This window comes from Cervus elaphus, chromosome 15 (genome assembly GCF_910594005.1).
Source record: "Cervus elaphus chromosome 15, mCerEla1.1, whole genome shotgun sequence".
NCBI lineage: Eukaryota > Metazoa > Chordata > Mammalia > Artiodactyla > Cervidae > Cervus > Cervus elaphus.
The window spans coordinates 30,478,173-30,497,455 of NC_057829.1; the positions used below are offsets into that span (position 1 = coordinate 30,478,173).

The 19,283-nt window shown below is 47.2% G+C and overlaps 1 protein-coding gene across 4 annotated transcripts in view; it reads right to left on the reverse strand.

Moving 5' to 3' along the window:
* DUSP29 (dual specificity phosphatase 29) overlaps positions 1-18,284 on the reverse strand; it is a 35,726-nt gene extending 17,442 nt beyond the window's left edge. For 2 of the 4 annotated variants that reach the window (XM_043926965.1, XM_043926968.1), the window contains exons 1-3: positions 18,206-18,263; positions 8,050-8,302; positions 7,220-7,453 (exon numbers count right to left, since the gene is read on the reverse strand). In XM_043926965.1, coding sequence (XP_043782900.1) covers positions 7,220-7,419 — 200 coding nt within the window. In that variant the 5' untranslated portion in view covers positions 7,420-7,453; positions 8,050-8,302; positions 18,206-18,263. Of the gene's footprint in view, positions 1-7,219; positions 7,454-8,049; positions 8,303-18,205 lie in introns of all 4 variants that reach the window. The other 2 variants (XM_043926967.1, XM_043926966.1) reach the window with 2 other exon arrangements.
* Positions 18,285-19,283: the final 999 nt, after the last annotated feature.

Genomic DNA, 19,283 nt, shown 5'->3' on the forward strand with positions numbered 1-19,283 from the left:
TCCAGTTTCCTCAGAGACCTTCCCTTCCTTCCTCCTTCCAGCCCCTCGAAGTTTCTCCACGAAGCTTGCTTTAACCAGCACCCCTTCCACCTTGAGGAGTGACTAGAACAGTCTCCTTGGACAGAGCTCTTGGTGTTCTGCTTTTTCTGACCCCTTGGGGCCCTATTGATTCCCGTCCTACATACCTCAGCCCCTGCCCAGAAGCCCATTTCCCACAAGTGTGTGTTCTCACAGAGGGGAGGAGGGACATGTATGTACACGTCTGCCCAAGCCGCCCACCAGCTGCTCCCAAGTGGCCAGGATTCTGCCCTGGGAATTGATGTTTGAACGTCCACTACTGATGGGGTGGTTCTCCATACCCTCACATGTGAGGACCTGCTGATTTCCCACACCTGTGGATTCCTGTTCACCATGGCCCACATCCTGTCATTTTTTGATGCCTGTGACACACACTGGCTTCACTGGTGGCTCAGTTGGTAAAGAATCTGCCTGCAATGTGGGAGGCGTGGGTTCAATCCCTGGGTTGGGAAAATCCCCTGGAGGAGGTCATGGCAGCCCACTCCAGTATTCTTGCCTGGAGAATCCCCATGGACAGAGGAGCCCGGCGGGCTAAAGTCCACGGGGTCACAAAGAGTCGGACGCAACTGAGTGACTACGCACAGCACAGACACACACTGGTGAGTGTAACACTGCTTGTTGTGGTGGCACATCATTTTGAGAGCATGACCCTGATGGTGACCTTCTTCTCTGGAGTCTTAGCCACACCTACTCCTTGCAGGTGAATTTTAAAACAGGCACAGTTCTAGTTTTTGGTCTCCTTCAATTCATCTGATATGAAGGCAGGATTCACCAGCTGTCTGTTTTCTGGGTGTTCTTGTTACTTGCCGATGATGAAACCTCTGGGACCCTCAGATTTCTTTATTTGTTAAAGAGGACCAATTACACTGGCAGTACTTTCCCTGCAAGATTCTTACAAAGTTGAGTGATGTGATATTCAAGTTTCTTTGAAAGGTTAAAAGATAAATTCTGAACAAGGAGGTAGCAAGCAACAGGAAGATGTACAATGGAATTTATCGGTGGTTATCTCTGGGTAATGGGGTTATAGGGAATTTTAATGTCCTTCTTTTTGTCTGTGTTGTGTAAATCTTCAGTAATGAACATGTCATATATTCACTTAGTGTTTAAATATATGCCACTCTCCTTAGTTCTCAGGAGAGATTGACTGTCGCAAAGACCTAAGGTGGCCTCCGTGTTTTTAACTCCTCAGGAGTGTCTCCGTCATCTTCCTCACCCCACTAGGCTCTAGGCCTCCAAGGATTGAGGCTAAGTGGAAAAAGACAATGCATAGAAGGCCTGGTTTCAAGACATGCCATTGTATTAATGATTAGACAAGGCATTCGGCTAACCATGAAAGGAAATGGTTGGCATTGCCAGGGGCCTTTGCTAAAATACTGCCACCCAGTATGAGAAAGCCCAATGGGGGCAGGACCATTGGCACCTCTCCCCTAGCACCTTGCCCATCACTGGTGCCCAGCTGTGCTTAGTCGCCTTTGATACTTGGAGGCCCAGAGTCCAGATTTTCTGGTTCTTTCAGGTGACATTCAGCATGTTAAATTGTCAACCTTGGCTGTGTTTTCACTCATCCTAGTCTAGCCATCAGTTCAGTTCAGTTTGGTTCAGTCGCTCAGTCGTGTCCGACTCTTTGCGACCCCATGAATCGCAGCACGCCAGGCCTCCCTGTCCATCACTAACTCCCGGAGCTTACTCAAACTCATGCCCATCGAGTCGGTGATGCCATCCAGCCATCCCATCATCTGTCGTCCCCTTCTCCTCCTGCCCCCAATCCCTCCCAGCATCAGGGTCTTTTCCAATGAGTCAACTCTTCACATGAGGTGGCCAAAGTATTGGAGTTTCAGCTTCCATGGCCCACCCTAAAAAAAGACAGTCAAATTTTAGCTCTACTTGGTGCCTCAAGGCCGAATTAGTTCTTTCTTTTTGAGGGCAGAGGTTGCAGCTATCCGGGTACACACCAGTGAGAGGTCCTGTCTCAAACTGAGGACTGTCTCAGCCATTGCTTTGCCTTCACCTCAGACCCTGATGCTGGGAAAGATTGAGGGCAAGAGGAGAAGGGGGTGACAGAGGTTGAGATGGTTGGATGACATCATTGGCTCAATGGATGTGAGTTTGAGCAAAGGCCAGGAGATAGTGTAGGACAGGGAAGCCTGGTGTGCTGTATATAGTTCATGGGGTCACAAAGAATCAGATACAACTTAGCAACTTAACAACCCTCTCCAGCATCTTTGACCAACCAACCTTGGAGATGCCTCTGGCTTTGGAGGCTGGTGGTCTGCTTGGGAGCAAAAAGGAGGAGAAAGAGAGACCCCTTGGCAAGCGAGCTCAGGCTGAGTGGGGCAGGTGCAGGCATTTGAAGAGTCAGGCTTGATGGGGAGAGGCTGCTGGCTGTCGATGACCCTAAAAGGCAGACCTTGGAGGCCACTGTAATTTTAATAAAAATAGAATCCCCGCCATTCAAGCAGCAGAGCAACTTCTCAGAGCCCTGGCGTTGGCTCATAGGACCGCCTCTGTTGTGAAAGGGAGGCGAGATTTCTCAATGATGCCTTACTATGGGGATCCTGTCCTGCCTGGGAATTTGCAGTCACTTTGACTGTAGCCAGGATACTTGCCCCCCTGCTGACTATCAAGGAGAAAAAAGAAACAAAGATTTTGCTAAGCAAATGAAAGATGTGAATGAGATTAAAGTGAGAATATTTAAATTACAGAAATTTAGTGCTTTCAAGCATCCTGAAGCACTTGTGAAGCACCCATTTAGGGACTGCTGATTGATAAGAGGTGATGAATTATTCTTATCTCATCATTGATGCCAGTCCCTGGTTCTCTGGAGGGCAACACTTGGTTAACCTAATTTGAATCTAATTTGAATGACTTAAAAGTAATAAAACAAGTATGTGCTTGAGCCTAATAAAGCCTAATTTATTTAATAAGACATTTCTTAAAGAATTTTACTTCAGAGCTAGAAGGGGCCTTTGAAATTATCCCTTTATTTTACAAATAAAGAAACTGAGTCCGAGAACAATAAGTTGTTTTGCCAAAGGCCACACAGAGTGGCCACCCACGCTGGGGGCTTGAACTCTCTGCCTCAATCCCTGCTGGATGGCTTTTGCTGTACTCCACACTGTCCCTCCAGTTCCCACTTGGAGATTCAGACCCCCTACCAAGGTGTGGGAGACGGTGGCTGTGCCTTGAGCCCTTGAGGGAGGAAGACTTCCCCATGAGGACATCCAAAAGGTGGCTTCCTAGGGGGGCCTACCGCCCCCCACTGCTGAACCAGCACACTTCACATCAACCACATTGCTATCCCATCTGTGACCTCTTCTCACCAGACTGTGGTGGTGGTGGGCAGGGCAGGGGCATCTCTGCCCTCCCCAGGCTGGTAAGCAGTGGGAACTTGGAGTCACCAGGCATCCCATTTGGTGATCCCCTTGAGATAAACTAGGCTTGAGAAAAGCTTTAGAAATTCTGGAACCCACAGGCTTGTAGGGCTTTGATGTGGCGCTGCCCCCGTGGGCCTTCAGCCACCCGGGTCCCTGGAAGGCCAGGACAGTGTCTGTGGAGGGAGCTGTCTGGAGAAGGCCCATCAGGAGGGACCTTCCTTCCAACCTGGCCTTGGGTTTATGATAGCATCTCGCGGGAGAAATGTGACTGGGGGTGTTTTCTATCCCAGGGCTGCCCTTAACACACAGGGACCCTTAGTGGCAAAGTGTGGTGACTGTCCTTTACCTTCTTCTCACACCGTGAGTTGAGTTTCCAGAAGCTGCCTGATCTCTTAATAGTTCACACTCAGTGCTAGAAACTGTGCTCAGGATCCAATGTATCAAACCATCGAACCCACATCTTATAGGTAAAGACATCGGAGCTCAGGAAGCTTGAGTGACATGCCCAAGGCCACATAGGAGCCAGTATTTGACCCAAACATTGTGGCTCCTGAGCAATGCCCAGCCATTCTGGTCTTGAGGTGAGAGGAGGGCAAAAGAGTGAGGTGCTTCTTGGGAATCAGCCTGGTCCTTCCCCCATTTATGCCATTTTTTAGGATCAAATCTAAAGAAATAATCCTAAATATTAAAAATATATTTATACCTAAAGATGTCCACTGCAGCATTATTTATAAAAGCAAGAACATGAAAATGACTGATAAATCCAACAGTAGGAAAAATGGTTAAATAAATGATAATTATGTCCATCTGATATATATAATTATAGTTATTATAATTAAGTATATGAGAAGTATATAATAAGGGGAAAAGTTTTTGAATGATGCTGTGTGGGATAAAGACAAAGATGAAATGAATAATCCATATGATTGCAACTATTTTAAACCAAAAGTAGCGTATAGAAAGTCTAAGAGGAAATTACTACAGTATTAACAGGAATGGCTTTGGAGTGATGGACTTCAGTGATTGTTTTGGGAGATTCAAAAGTTTTCTTTTTTTTTTTTTTCAAAAGTTTTCTTTAACACTAATCACTATCTTATTATTAAAGCTAATCTCTTTTAGTGCTTACTCTGTACTTGACACCACACTAGTATTTGACGTTGTTGTTCTGTCACTCGGCTCTGTCTGACTCTGCGACCCCATGGACTGCAGCACACCAGGGCTGCCTGTCCTTCACTGTCTCCCAGAGTTCGCTCAGACTCATGTCCCTATATTATCTCAATCCATACACCCTTATGAAGAAAGTTCACTTGTCAACATATTATACCTAGGAAAATGAAGATGTCTATACTCTATACAGTGAGTTTATATTACCTTTAAAATAGGAAAACAGTATATTTACTATACTTATTTAATAATATGAGAAGATATTCAGATCCCCCCACACACCTTTTATTGCTACTTCAGTATTAAACATTGTTGTATATATATCCTTATGTATTGGTTCTCTTATTTCTGTATGTTTCATTTCTTATAAGTGATATATGGGGTCACAGTGTGTGCATACATTTTTTATTTTGAACTAATTCTAGACTCACATAAAAGTTGCAGAAATAGGGACTTCCCTGGTGGTCCAGTGGTTAGGATTCCACTCTTAACTGCTGAGGGCTCAGATTCAGTCCCTGATTGGGGAACTAAGATCCCACAAGCCATGCAGTGGAAAAAAGTTGCAAAAATAGTACAGAGATTATTTGGCAGTAAAAAAGAATAAAATACTAATACATGCTGCAACTTGGATGAACCTTGAAAACATTACGCTAAGTATTAAGAAGCCAGTTGTGAACGGCCATTCATGTGAAGTTCCAGGTTAGGTAAATTCATAGAAAGGGAGAACAGATTGGTGGTTTCTCAGGCTGGGGGAATATGGGGAATGGAGCGTGATTACTTAATGGGTTTGGGGTTTCCTTTTGAGGTGAAGAAAATGCTTTGAAATTAGATAGTGGTTGCACAACTCTGTGAATATAATAAAACCACTAAACTGTATACCTTAAAAGGGTGAGTTTTACTGAATGTAAGTTATATCTCAATAATGCTATTAATTTTTTAAAAAGTAAACAATGGAGTCCCTATTTAGGACAGCCCAGGTTCCCCTAATGTTCAAAACTGAGAGATGATGTGATAAATTATGGCACACCTATACTAAGGAATATTGAAAGTACAGAATCGTTTAATTCCCTTTTTCCTGCTAAAATTATTTAAAAGAAATAAAAATCCTTTAAGTGTTTGCATATGTTTCCTTATGTTTGCCATGATATACATAAAGTAAGTTTAATACTGGTTACTCAGGGCAGAATTAAGAGAGGACAAAGGGAGATTATGCAATTTGTTTTTAAAACTCTGTTTAGTTTAATTTAGTGTAAAAGGGCATATAGTTCTTTGTAACTTTTTCCATTTAAAATTACTAAGAAAAAAAGAGGAATGCTGCCTCTGGATATCCAATGACTAGACAGTTATCTCTAGGTTTTTAAGCAGCAACTATTGAAAATCACACATGAGTGGGTTCTGTACCATCTGACTCCTTGGAGAGGTGGGTTGTAAACTGGAATCCTGGGGGATGGAGGGAGGAGCAGGAATGCTAACCAGGATGAAAGCTTATGAGTTAGGCAAAACTGCATTTGAATCCCAGCTCTCATCCACTTACCAAGCTGTGGACTTTGGGCCCATTATTTAGCTGCTCTGTGCCTCAGTTTCCTTATCTTTAAAATGGGAGTAATGAGATGACCTCTCATGGGGCTGTAGTGAAAATAAAGTGAGATCACTCATGCAAGATGCTGAGCACAGTGCCTGGCACATAATAGTCAATAAATGATAGGTATTACTATTATTTTTTTTCCTTCTGGCTCAGTGGTAAAGAATCTGCCTGCCAGTGCAGGAGACACAGGTTTGATCCCTGGGTTGGGAAGATCCCCTGGAGAAGGAAATGACAACCCACTCCAGCCGTATTCTTGCCTGGGAAATCCCATCAACAGAGGAGCCTGGCATGGGGCTGCAAAAAGTCAGACATGACTTTTAATGACCAACAAAAGCAACATTACTGTTATTACTATTATTATTTACAGTAGGCACTTCCCATTTTTTTGAAGAGTGGGGCATGGTGGCTGTAAAAATCTAGAGCAAGGGACAGTGACCTCAACTTTGCTGGGTCTACCACACTTCCTGATACAGAGGGTGATGTGCTCCTATGCCACCCACCTGAGAACTGACTTTATTCTTGCTTGTCTTATCCCCAGCTAAAAACAGACTACAATTTCCTAGCCTCTCTCGCAGCGAGGAGCAGGGGAAGTCTTTGGTGGGACTTCCCTTTGGGAAGATGTCCTTTCCCGCTGCCTTCCCGGGGTCTGGATCCTACAGTTGGTGACAGGAGCCCTACTAGCAATGCCAGGTCATGAGGCAGCCTTGAAGAAGTGAAGCCACACCTGGGGGATGGTGGGGCCCAGGCATGGGAGCCTGAGCTGCTGATGACCCTGGGGTCGCCATGCCAGCCTCAACTCTCCTTCCTCTGCGCATCTTTTATGTGAGACAAACCAACCTCTATCTTGCTTAAGCCCCTTTTCTGAGTTTTCTGTAATAGGGAAATAAACCTAGCCCTAACTGATAAAGAGTTCTGTCAGAACCAACCTGGAAAGCAAGAGCTCATGGTGGGACGGTAGCGCGGGCTGTGACCTAGGAAGGGATGGCTACCAAACATGAGGCTGAATCTGGGCACTTACTCATCGCCGATGTAGAGCTTGGGCCAGACCTCATTGACGTGGGTGTACTGGGGACTGCCTTTCCAGAAGAGACGCTCCAGCTCGAAGGCTCCAGGAGTACAGTAATCCTCAGCCTCCCCCTCTTCCTCCACCTTCGGCAGCAGCTTCTTGGCAGATGGGTAGACGTTCTTGAGGCCTGTCTTTGGTTCTCCGGATGTCATTTTGGAGCCAAGGGATTTTCTTTCCTTTCTGCAGCTGGTCACAAGAGAGGATCAGAGTTGGGGTTAGCAGGGACAGAGTTGGGTATAAGCTGACCTAAATATCTGGCAGGAATTTCCCCGGCTTGCTCTGATCCTCCTTCCTTTTCCCAGGTCACGGAAGTCAACAAGGAAGGTCATGATGGCAGTTAAACAACACCTTCCCGACATTCCAGTCCCCTGCAGAGCAAGCATGCTGGATGCCCTTTGAAGCGGGCATATGCTGCAGACTCAGGACAGGCTTTGGGTCTAAGAAATCCCTGCAGGCAGCCTATTCTTTGCCATCTTTCTTTTAGATTTTTACCCCTTTGTTGGTGCCTACTCTTTCCTTTATGTGACTGGAGTCTGCAGGCTGAGGCCATTTTGAGCATGAACAAAAAGGCCTAGAAGGTCCCTGGCCTTCCTGGCCCATGGTATTCAGTGTCTGCAGAGAGCTGTCGTCCGGTGGAAAGGGCACTTCTGGGAACCCAGAACCTGTGAGGTCTGGGCAGCCAGGCATTCCCAGGGCTTCAGAAATCTTGGGGTGGGAGGAAACTTGGCTGTGTGAGGGTCTGTCAACTTGTTAGAAAGTTGAACACAACATTGGCCACTCACGCTAGGAGGCTGGCAGTTGTGTTAATTTACTGGTCATTCAGAAGTGACATTCCAAGCTAGAAAGCTGTGTCTGCAGATCGGGACGTGTATTTGTAGAGCTTGTCAGCCTCTGTGAATAGAATGTGTGTGAACAGTTTTCATTGTCCCCAAGGAAAGATTCTCCGTGGAATAGGGCACCATGTGTTCTGTGAGCTGGGTGACGAATACACTCAGGCAGCCTGGGAAGGAAGGTTGTACTCCTAGTGCTGGAAGCCTGGAGGGAAAGAGGAAAAGGGTGGAGTCACTGAGAAACTCTCGGATGAGAGATGGGGAGGAAATGCTCCTTATGTAGCACTTAATGTGTGCCAGGCACTATTCCAAGACTTTACAATTATTAACTCATTTAATCTTAACAACCCTAAGAAATAGGTGCCATGATTATCTTAATTTTGGAGATGAGGAGCACTAAATTGACGATGTTTGTAATATGTGATCTTAGTCTTCTGAGAAAAAAATAATTGCCATGGGCTTACCTGGTGGTCTAGCAGTTAAGAATCCACCTGCCAATACAGGGGACATAGGTTTGATCCCTGATCTCGGAAGATCCCACACACCACAGAGCAGCTGAGCCCATACACCACAACTGCTGAGCCCGTACTGAGCCCACGAGCCACAGCTACTGAAGCCTGAGTATCCTAGAGCCCATGCTCTGCAACAAGAGATGCTACCACAATGAGAAACCCATTCACTGCCATGAAGAGTAGCCCCCACTCACCACAACTAGCTTAAGTTCACATGTAGCAATGAGGACCCAGCGCTGCCAAAAATAAATAAATTAAGGAATAAATATTTTTTAAAAAAATTGCTGTGAGGGCAGAGGTCAGAGTGGAGGATACAGTGTGAGGAGGGGCAGGCCCCAGGGACTTGAAAAAATGTAAAAATCCCCGGGAACTTCAAAGACCAGTAGCATCCTATCGAAAGGACCCAGAGCACATCTCGAAGAGGCTCCCACTTATCAAAAATGGGACAGTTTGAACATGAATAATAAAAACAACTGCAGCTGATAGAAACACATGAAGTATTTAAGTCATGATGATACTTAAAACAATCATTCACTGTTGGAAGATGCTAGGGAACCAGCTCATTGTGAAGACAGGTCAATAAACAGAGAGAATCTAGCATTTGTTGTTCCTTTCTGATACAAACTGTACTACTGGGTAGGTGAGGGGAATTTTCTTTTATAGAAGAACTTTAATAGAGAAGGAAGAAAGCACCATTTTATATCACCCGAGGAGCTAATGGATGTAGGAACTGAGCACTGACAGCTGCAACATAAGAAGTGATGATCAGACGTTACGGGCCTTCTGATGGAGAAACACACCACCACTACCACAGAAGGCGTTTCGCCAAAGGAAGAGCTGGATCTTTGATCAGAGTCCTCAGAGTCTAGATCTAGCAACTGCTCTGTGGGAGATTCAGAGGACAGTTAAATTATACCTCAGGGTCTTATCTTTTAGAAATATGTAGTGAAATGTTCATGGGTGAAATGATATAATGTCTGGGATTTGCTTCAAAAATAATCCCACTGGAAAATGTAATAATATATTGTGTATGGGGTGGGGGGAATGGATAGAGGTGTGATGAGGCAGTATTTGCCAAGGATGAGGGCTGCAGGTAGTCACTGTTACTCTTTGTATGCATGAAATTTTACTTTTTTTTTTTTTTAAAGAAGAAAAGGGCTGAAACCACTGCTCTGGGAAGTTTGATTCAGCCAGGTTCACAGTAGATGAATTAAAGGATCACTGGCTAGCAGTGTCTTTGGTGATCATGGGAGGTCAGGATCTGTGACTTTCTCCTGCAGGACCCTGAGTGGAGGTGTGGGGGCAATGGGCTGCAGAGGCCTCTCTTTGGAGTCTGTGGAAGTATGATCTAAAGGCTACCTCCCAAATAATCATCTGGCTCTTGCAGATTCCTGAGTTGTACCCTGAACCAGGGTGGTGTCTAGGAGTCTGTATTTTAACAAACTCCCAAGTGAGTCTGATGCTAACTAAAGTTTGATAGTAATTGTCCAAGTATGTGGTTCAAGAGTCAAGGAGCTGTTGAGTCAAGAGAAGGGTAGGAAAGGTGCTCAATATGCTTTTCCATGTTCTCACTGAAGTGCAGACCCAAGTCTTTAGCCCTGGATAAGGATTTGGGACTGGGGCAAGAAACGGGTTAGATAGCCTTATGCTGAGGCTCCTTGAAGATGCTCCTTTGTGTTGTTTGCAGCCTCAGTGTCTGACATGTAAGAGGGGATCATTGACATTGAAGTCGCTCAGTCGTGTCCGACTCTTTGCGACCCCATGGACTGTAGCCTACCAGACTCCTCCGTCCATGGAATTTTCCAGGCAAGAGTACTGGGGTGGGTTGCCATTTCCTTCTGCAGGAGATCTTCCTGACCCAGGGATTGAACCTGGGTCTCCCACATTATAGGCAGACGCTTTACTATCTGAGCCACCAGGGAAGTCCCAAGAGGGGATCAGAAAGTATTTATTGAATGAGGGAATGGCCTAGGGAGTGAACAGAATCAGTGAATGGATGACCGAGGGTGGTGAATAAGACTGGGGACTTGTGCTAGGGGCTTAGTGGAACTGATGAGGCAGGAAGGAGCCTTGGGCTAATTTGGAGGAGGACGGAAGGTAAGTGAGGAGCAGAACACAGGATGGACAGTCCCCTGCAGTGGGCGGTTACTCAGACCCGAACTCTGCTCTGGGGCATGGCTGCTGGCATTTGCAGGCACTAAGTGAGGTGTTATTTTAAGGAATGGATGGAAACGTCTGTGGAGGAATCAGCACAGGCACCGAAGTCTCCTGAAAGTGTAAGTACACTCTCCCTGCTGCAGGCCTGGGGTGCTTTAATTTTGAGAGGTCTGGAACTCAGCTTATCCATGGCACCAGCTCTTCCTGTTTCACAGTGAGTGAGAGCTGGGAACTGAAATTTGAAGGTTTGAGCCATTTTGAACCCTGACTGCTACCAAAGTAGGCTTCAGAAGAAGGGATTTTAGGAAGATGCTGGAGCAACTGCATTCCGAACCCTCTGCCTGCCTCCTTTGATCACTGAAGCTGACCTCACCCTTGCTGAGGCTGGTCCTCCTTCATTATACTGTGGAGGGAGCCATCCCCATCCCCGTGCTGAAAGCCTCGGCTGGATTTCCAGACAGAAGCGGAAGTGGTGTGGTCTACCCAGAGCGGCTTGGCACGCAGAGGGAGCTCTGGGATCTATTATCCTCCAGCATGCAGATTGGATAGGGGGAGAGAACAAAGCACAGAGCCGTCCAGAAACCACAGACCTGTAATCTTTCCAAATCCTGAAGGCGGCTTGTGTGCATCTCTCTGCATGGCTCCCAAATCTCTGAATCTCAGAGAGGCCAGGAGTGTCTGTTTCCCAGATCACAGCCAAAGTGGAAGGGGAAGACAAACCTGCTCTGTTTGGTTTCCATAGATTCGACCTAAAGATTAACTGCCAAGGTCTCGATGACACATACAATATCAATCACAGGCTAAATGTCATAATGAGAGCTGGGCAGGTTGTCAAGAGAGGCCTCCAGGTTCCTGTTACAGCTTCATATTGAAAGGTTTGGTCCCAGGAAATCAAATGTCAACTTGATGGCTACTTGCGCCTTTATTTGCAGCATCAGCTTGCCTCTTCTCAAAGGATGATAGACTCAGGCTCTTTCCTGGAGGGGCCAGGCAGATAACTCAGAGGAGTTAAGTACATTGGGTGTTAAAGAATAAAACAAGCAAAAGCCCAACTATTGGCCTCAGGTAGGAGACATCAGGGAGTGGTGCAGACTGTGGCCCAGTGGCGAGCAAACACCCCCACTGAAAGGGGCAGCAGCTTGCCATTCCATGTGGGAATGTAAGTTTCCGTATTGTTGGTTATTTTTATGAAAAGTCAGAGAGCCAGAGCTTTGTGGGAAATCAGCTGATTTAAAAACTTTAAGTCAGTAGGCAGCTGTACTAGAGACTAGCCTTGTTCTGTCCCATTCCTCAGTTTGGATCACTGCAGTGGACAGCTCCATTATACACAAAAGACTTCCTCCTCCAAGCCCCTTTATTTCCCTGATTGAGGGTATTTTTGGTCTTTGCACTGATCCTGTTTGCTGGAGCACTTCACAACTTGTTCTTAAACCCTGGTTTCAGGGTCTGCCTTGGAGGGAACCCAATTAAGATACCGCTGATCTTAAAACATTCAAAGACACTGTGATAACAGAGAACGCAGAGACCGAGTAGTACCTGACCTATAAGGCCCAAGCTCCGTTTCCCTCTGTGAAGCAGTAGCCTTGCTTTGAGAAACTATTTCTAGGAATAATCAAAATTGGGATCCCTCATTAATCCTGACCCCATGTCAGACTTTTCAATGGTACAGCTTGTGTTTGATTAAAGGTTTCCCTTGCCAGTGAAGAAGGGCTAAAGCTGAATTTAGAAATATAATTTTGACACCATGATTTGACTTTATGTAAAAAAAAAAAAAAAAAATGGAATTTGGGATTAACACATGCACATGACTCTATATAAAGTAGATAACCAGGGACCTACCATATAACACAGGGAACTATACTCTATGTCTTTTAATAATCTAAAAGGGAAAAGAATCTGAAAAAAAAATATGTATATATGTACATTCTTTTATATAATTGAATCACTGTACTGTACACCTAAAACTAACACAACATTGTAAATCAACTCTATGTCAATTAAAAAAACTTTATGTATATTATATATATATATTTCTTTTTTTTTAACTAGGGAAAAATCCACCAAATACTGTAAACAAGTGGCAGGACTCAGGAAGATATTTTTGTGTGTCTTCTATTTTGGGATTCTTTATAAATAATCATATTTTATAATAAATAACCGCATCTGTATTTTTTCACTGTGCTGGCCAAATAGAACAGTCTGGGCTGGAAGCTGCTTGTAACTTCTGGTTTATGGTTTCCACTCCATCTGACTTGCCTCCAGGGCCTGGCTGTTTCCTGGGGTCCTCCATGTCTCTGTCCCTCCCACCCCACCTTCACTGGCTGGTGGCCCTTCTCTGCTCTCACAGCCTCAGCGATCACTGAGGACTCGGATCTACACGTCTCATCCCAAGCTTTGCTTTCTTCTGTGATAACACGGAGCTGTAACAAGAGGGATGGAGATGCTTCAAAAACAAACACTTAACCTGGATTCTTTTGCTTTCTAAGGCAGAGGATGGAAGAAGCCCAGTGGAGAGATGCATCATTCATTTCAGCAGGAAACTTAAATATCTAAGTGGATCCCCTTGAGCCTGCAGAGATTGGTCAGGTAGCCATGCCCAGGAGTGTGAGCCACAGAACAGGCCTCCCGATGAACAAAAAAAAACACCCTTGAAGGATCCTTTTGATGGTGAAAAGGTAAGTCCTAAAGTATATTTCGGAAAGTGATGGTGTGAACAAAGAGCTAAATTATTCTATACAAGAAAGCAAGGGGAGTTCTGAGCCTCTAGAACATCCCCGGAGTGGGTGTGAGGGGACTGCTGTAGGTTGTGGGAGGCAGGGCTTGGGAGCCAGGTGAGGAGCATCCAGGGCACACAGCCACAGGATTCCTCAGAACAGGGGTCCCCATGCTTAACTTTGTGGTTGCAAAGAGTCGGACTCGGCTGAGTGACTGAACAACAGCTGACTGTATCAGTCTTCCCCAGTGCCTCAGTGGTAAAGAGTCCTCCTCCAATGTCGGAGACGTAGGTTTGATCCATGGATCAGGAAGACCCCCTAGAGAAGGAAATGGCATCTCACTCCAGTATTCTTGCCTGGGAGATCCCATGGACAGAGGAGCCTGGCAGGCTACAGTCCATGGGATCGCAAAAGAGTTGGACATAACTTAGCAACTAAGCAACAACTGGCTATGTCAGCCCTCTCATTGTCACCCTAAAACTTCAGTGAAATTGTTAGATGGTACAGACTGCTGTGTTTGCAGTGGTTTTGAGAAATCAAAGGGGAAGAGGCTTGTGTTGGTTGAGAGAAGAGACCAGAAATGTGTGAAGCAGCATGTACAGTGTGATTCTGTTCTTGTACAAAAATACATTTCACCAAAATATTAACACTAAGTATATGCTTATTTTAGAATGATGAAATTATATGAGCTTATTCTTTTTTCTAAGGAGCCATCTTTTCTAAAATCTCTTGTGATGAACACATAATACTTGAGAGTGTATGGCAGGGGGAAAAAAAGCCTGTGACAGTTCTATTTGAGAATTGTTCTGGGTGTTGTAGGTGTGCTTTCTAAACCCGTGGGCTGAAGACACAGAAAGGTGGCCTTCAGGACAAGGCCTAACCAGGTGTTCCTGACATGACATACAGCACTGAGCACCTTCCAGTCTCTGTGAGTTTCCCAGAGCCAAGGCTATATCCTTCTTGAGCCCTCTGGTGGCAAAGCCAGGCCTAGGTCATGTCACTGCATCATTCTGGTCCCTCAGTGCTTCCCAGAAAACCAGAAGTGAGTCAAGTTTTGTGGGTTCTGAAGTGTATACAGTTTCTTTAAGAAAAAGAAAACCCAATAGGTGCAGGGCCTTAGAAGAGGCCAGTGCAAGTGTGGGGTGTTGACTCTTTGGGGGTAAATCTACCTCTGAAGGAAGCTTGCTTCCCAAGCTTCCCTTGGACTGGAGGCAGACCTCAGGTGGAGAGGGCATCCCCGTGCCTCGGGGCTCTCTGACTCTGCTGAGCCTGGTCTTGGTTTAGGCTAATTCGGCCAGCATCAGGGCTGCTTTTTGACTTCACCTCAGAAGTTAGGCCTGGCCCTGCTCACCCCTACAATACACCATATCCTTCTGTTGAGTTCCAGGCCTGGGTGGGCCAGAGAGGTCTCTGCCTTCTACAAGTTTCTGGTCTAGTAGAGCAGTTTATAATTTAATCTTCTAAAAATGAATCCTCTTCTTTTGAAGGTATCCTGCATTTATGGACATAACATATTTACCTTAAATGCATTGGGCTCTTGGGGAAAGTTAGCCTGTGTTGCCTGCATACACATTTCTTCCATGACACCACCCAAGTTGGGCTTGGAATGTGCCTTGAAAGAAGGGGGAGAGTAAAAATGTTATTGTGGTTGGGAAAATAACTCTATTAGGAGAGTAATACCTACTGCCAGGGTACATGGAAGGGCAGAATTTGGCAGCAGTATATGTATATGAATATACATGTTTTTCATTTACCGCAAGTCATGCTTGTCTTTATGCATCTTAAATCTGCGAAAATGATCCCAACTAGGAAATAAAAGTTGTGGGATTTTTGAAAAATTAAAACCTGGACATGAAAACCCTAGGAATTTTTTGTTGCCTATAATTTAATTCCTGATATATCAGACACAACCGAAGTTTAACAGATTTTTCTTTTCCTTTTGGATTCTGGCAAATATGTTAATGGGAGGCAATTATGTGAATTAATGTAAAATCCTTTTATTAAAAAAAAAGAGAAGGCTTCATTTAAAGAGGTAATTTAATATTCCTTCTAAGATGGGGTTGATGTCATTAACTTGTTTGATTAACTCTTCAAATGGTTTCAAAGTGCTTCAGGGTGGTAATTTATGAACTCCTAATTGATTTTTTTCAGTCTTGGTTTGGCAGAGTTGGGCCTCCCGGAAACCGTGAGGAGGCTGGAGGGCCACATGCAGCTTCCTTCCCAGACAAGGGGGCCGGCTGGTGTTGACTTGACCTCCACGACCAGCCCCGTAGGGGAGAGGAGGCTCTGGCACAGGAGCCCACAAGAGCCTCTGACCAGACCAGTGGTGGTGTAAACATTGCAGGCAGTTACACAGCTCATGAATTCAGGAATAGATGGCCTTTTAGCTCCCCTCTTTCAAGGATCACTTCCCACTGTGTGCCACCGCAAAATGTAAGGCTTCCTTGTGAGGGGAGAAGATGTGGGGGTAGACTGTGGGGGTGCAGCCCTCACCATGGTCTCACCCCCCCTCCTCTTGCCCATCCACACCACTATCACTCACTAGGTCCATCTCTCTATGCTGCTCAGAGGAGGCTCTAGGCCTTGGGAAGGCTGTAGGCCAAGCTCCCACCTCTTACAGCTGCCACCACTGTGTTAGGACCTAAGTTCTGAGCCCAGAACGTGTTAGGAATAGGGGTAGAGCTGTTTTATGGGGGCCAAAGGTCTCTGTGGGGGTAGTCGTGGCAGACAGGATGGGGCATTAATACGTCTGAACATCCTCCTCTGGGTGATGGGGCTCCTTTGCTCATGGGTGAAGTATAAGCAGAACTTTGGGGAGGAGGAGAAAGGTCTGTCTCCAACTTGTTAATATCTGGTGCCCATGCCAGGCTTCGATGAGACTTGATCCCCTGTTTGCAGTGGAAGTGGTGGGTCCAGAACCATCAAGGGTCACCCGCCCTGGAGGCAGGCTGGAGAGGACACGTGGAGCTCTGCCTCCTGACACCAGGACCTGGAGTGGCTGTGTGCAGGCGGGAGTTCAGGCAATGAGGGAAGCGGGTGAGGTGTCCCCCGCACCCCCACCTCACGGAGGGGCACCTGAGCACAGTGGCTATGTGGTCAGGCTCTGAGGCACACTGGCCTCGCAGTGGTCTGGGCTGCGTGGAGCTGGGAAAGCTGCTCCATGGCTGTGTGTCTCAGCGTGCTCATCTGAAGTGCAGATGATGAGGCACACCCCTCCCGGGCTGCGGCAGTTCCAAGGAGTAAGTACATGACCGTGTGACTACGCAGAAGACAAGCTCTCCGAGCCGTCCTTGCACGTGGTCAGCCAGGACCCCTTGCCGACTCACAGGGTTGCGCGGTGTCTGGAGAAGGCCAGCCTTGGCTCCAGGGAGGGCAGGCTGCCCCCTCCCCAAGTGGACTCAGCCGGGCATCACCAGGGTGGTAGGCCCTAAGCCCCCGGCCTCAGGGCCCCCTCTGCCCCTTGTCCCCTGTGAGGTTGTCAGCAGCCACTGGAAATCCACCCTCAAGTCAGGACTCAGGGTCCCCTCCCGTGGGTGCCACCCTAGGACCGACATGCCACCAGCGAGGGCTTCCAGCTCGTCAGATGGTGGAGGGCCATCGCCCCGACCCCCCAGCATGGATCTGTTTTTTCCCCTGAAGAGCCTCTGACCTCTCCCTGACTCCTCAGACCCTCTCCCATGTCCCACCTGCCCCTCCAGGCCCAAGGTTGTTCCCCTGCACAGGATTCAGCTCAGAAGCCCTCCGAGTGCTGTTGGCAAATGTCATTTGGTGGGAACAAAATGCTTCTGTTGTGAAGAGGACAAAGACGAGGCCACGATGGAAGGTTCAGGGCACAAGAACACAGACCGGGTACAGAGCCCCTCAGATGCGGGGCCTTCAGTGGGGAGGTCTCTCCACACATGCACCTTCACCCGTCTTACTTGAAGGGGTTCCCTTGGAATGTTCTCAGATTTCCTCAACACTCAGAGTCCCCCACTCCCAACGCTTGGGTCCAGGCCCATGAGGGGCCATTGGGGCCACAGGACAAGGGCCCAGGGTCTGATGGGAGAGCCCTGGCCTGAGACACAGGATATCATCCCACCTTCCTGCCTACAGGCACTGGTGTCTTGGTCCAGAGGCCAAGTCCCTCAGTGACCCAGTCTCCCCATCTCTACCAGAGCAATCATCCCCAACCCCACCCTCCCACCAGGACAGGAAAAAGCTTCAAAAATAGCCACTCTGTCCAAATGATGCTTAGGGTTACCGAGGACACAGGAAGCGTTCTCACATCCCCAGGGTTTTGAGGACTTAGTTGTAATTTGTGCTCCCCCACGCTTGATGTGAGTCACCACGGGTGTCTCCATTCCACCCCCACCTCCTGCTGAGGTTTTTTTTCCCCTCTGCTGGCTAAATGGATAAATGCAGAACCTTGCTGGAATATGATATGTGATGCAATGCATCCAGTGCCTCAGAAGGGCCCGATGAGATTTAACCCACTCTATTATCCTTTAGAAATGGTCATTGAACTGAAAGCTTAGATTTAGAGGACGGGAAGTGGAGAAAATTTCTTGGGAGTCTTTAGGGAAAGACGGAGCAAGAAGCCTGTCAAGCTGAGAGGATGCCTGCTGGTCTCTGCCACTCCAGAGACCAGGTGGGAAGGGGTCCTCTGATCCCCACACCCGGGACCCCAAAGAACACTTGACTGAACCCAAGAGAGATGCCAGTCTCCCCACCAGGGGGCCTTACCTGTGCGCACTGGGTCCTGGCCGGGTCAGGAGGCGCTGGTCTGTGGGGCGTGTGGCGGCCGCACACCCAGCCACTGACTGGCATCCAAGAGCCTATTTTTAGGGTCGGATCTGCTGACACTGACCTTGTGTGCTGCCCAGTCTGTGAGGAGACCTGTGGCATCTGCTTGCAAAATGATTTGCCAGTGTGACCTGAAACCCTTGACTCTGGGAGTTCTGTACCTGGAGCACATACGCCTGTCCCCAGCCCAGCCACGGAGGCGGGACACGCGGCCACCAACACAGCGACAGGCAGGGGGATTTCCTGGCTTTGTTTTCTTGGGATGGATGAGGCCAGGTGCCTGCGGGGCCCTGCCTGGGGCTCTGTCCTGGAATAGCTGGAATGGGGGCGTTTTGCAAGCTGGCACAGTGCCTGTGCAAGGGCAGGGGCCCCCCAGCCTGGAGAACTCTCCACTCCAGTATTTTCTGGGAGTTTGTGGAGCTGTCTCTGAGGGGTGAATGGAATGATTGCCACATCATGCAGGGTGATCAGTGAACCACATCCTCCTTCCAGAGAAACTGGAAGCTTGGGTTCATTTGCATTGTGTCCCTTCCTGTGAGACCTTCAGCAGATGTCCAGCCTATGTCTGGGCTTCAGTGGGGACAATAATCATAATGCCACCCTCTTATGTTGTTATGCGAGTTACATGAAATACAGTGTGGAAAGTATATAGCCAGTGCCTGATACATGCTAAACATTTAAAAAATACTGGATGGTATTAGGAGGCCAAAAATATTCCCAATTCAACCGTCATTCCCAGGTCTCTCTTCTTAGTGATTCCTTCTCTCAGCCTCCCATCTCTTTGCCCCCAGCCTTCTTTGCTCCTAGGTCCCCACCACCACCCCTACTGCCATGGTCCTCTTTTTCAGGGCTGCAGGGGTCGGGGGATAGTCCTGTCCAGGCTCCTCTATTTTTCTGGTAAAATCATTCTAAGGCTTCCTGTAGTTCCTTTTAATAAGTGACTTGATTTTCCATCCTTTCCCATCCTGTCACCCTTTTTGGGCATCCTTCAGTGTGTGAAGGATTAGGGGGAGTGGGA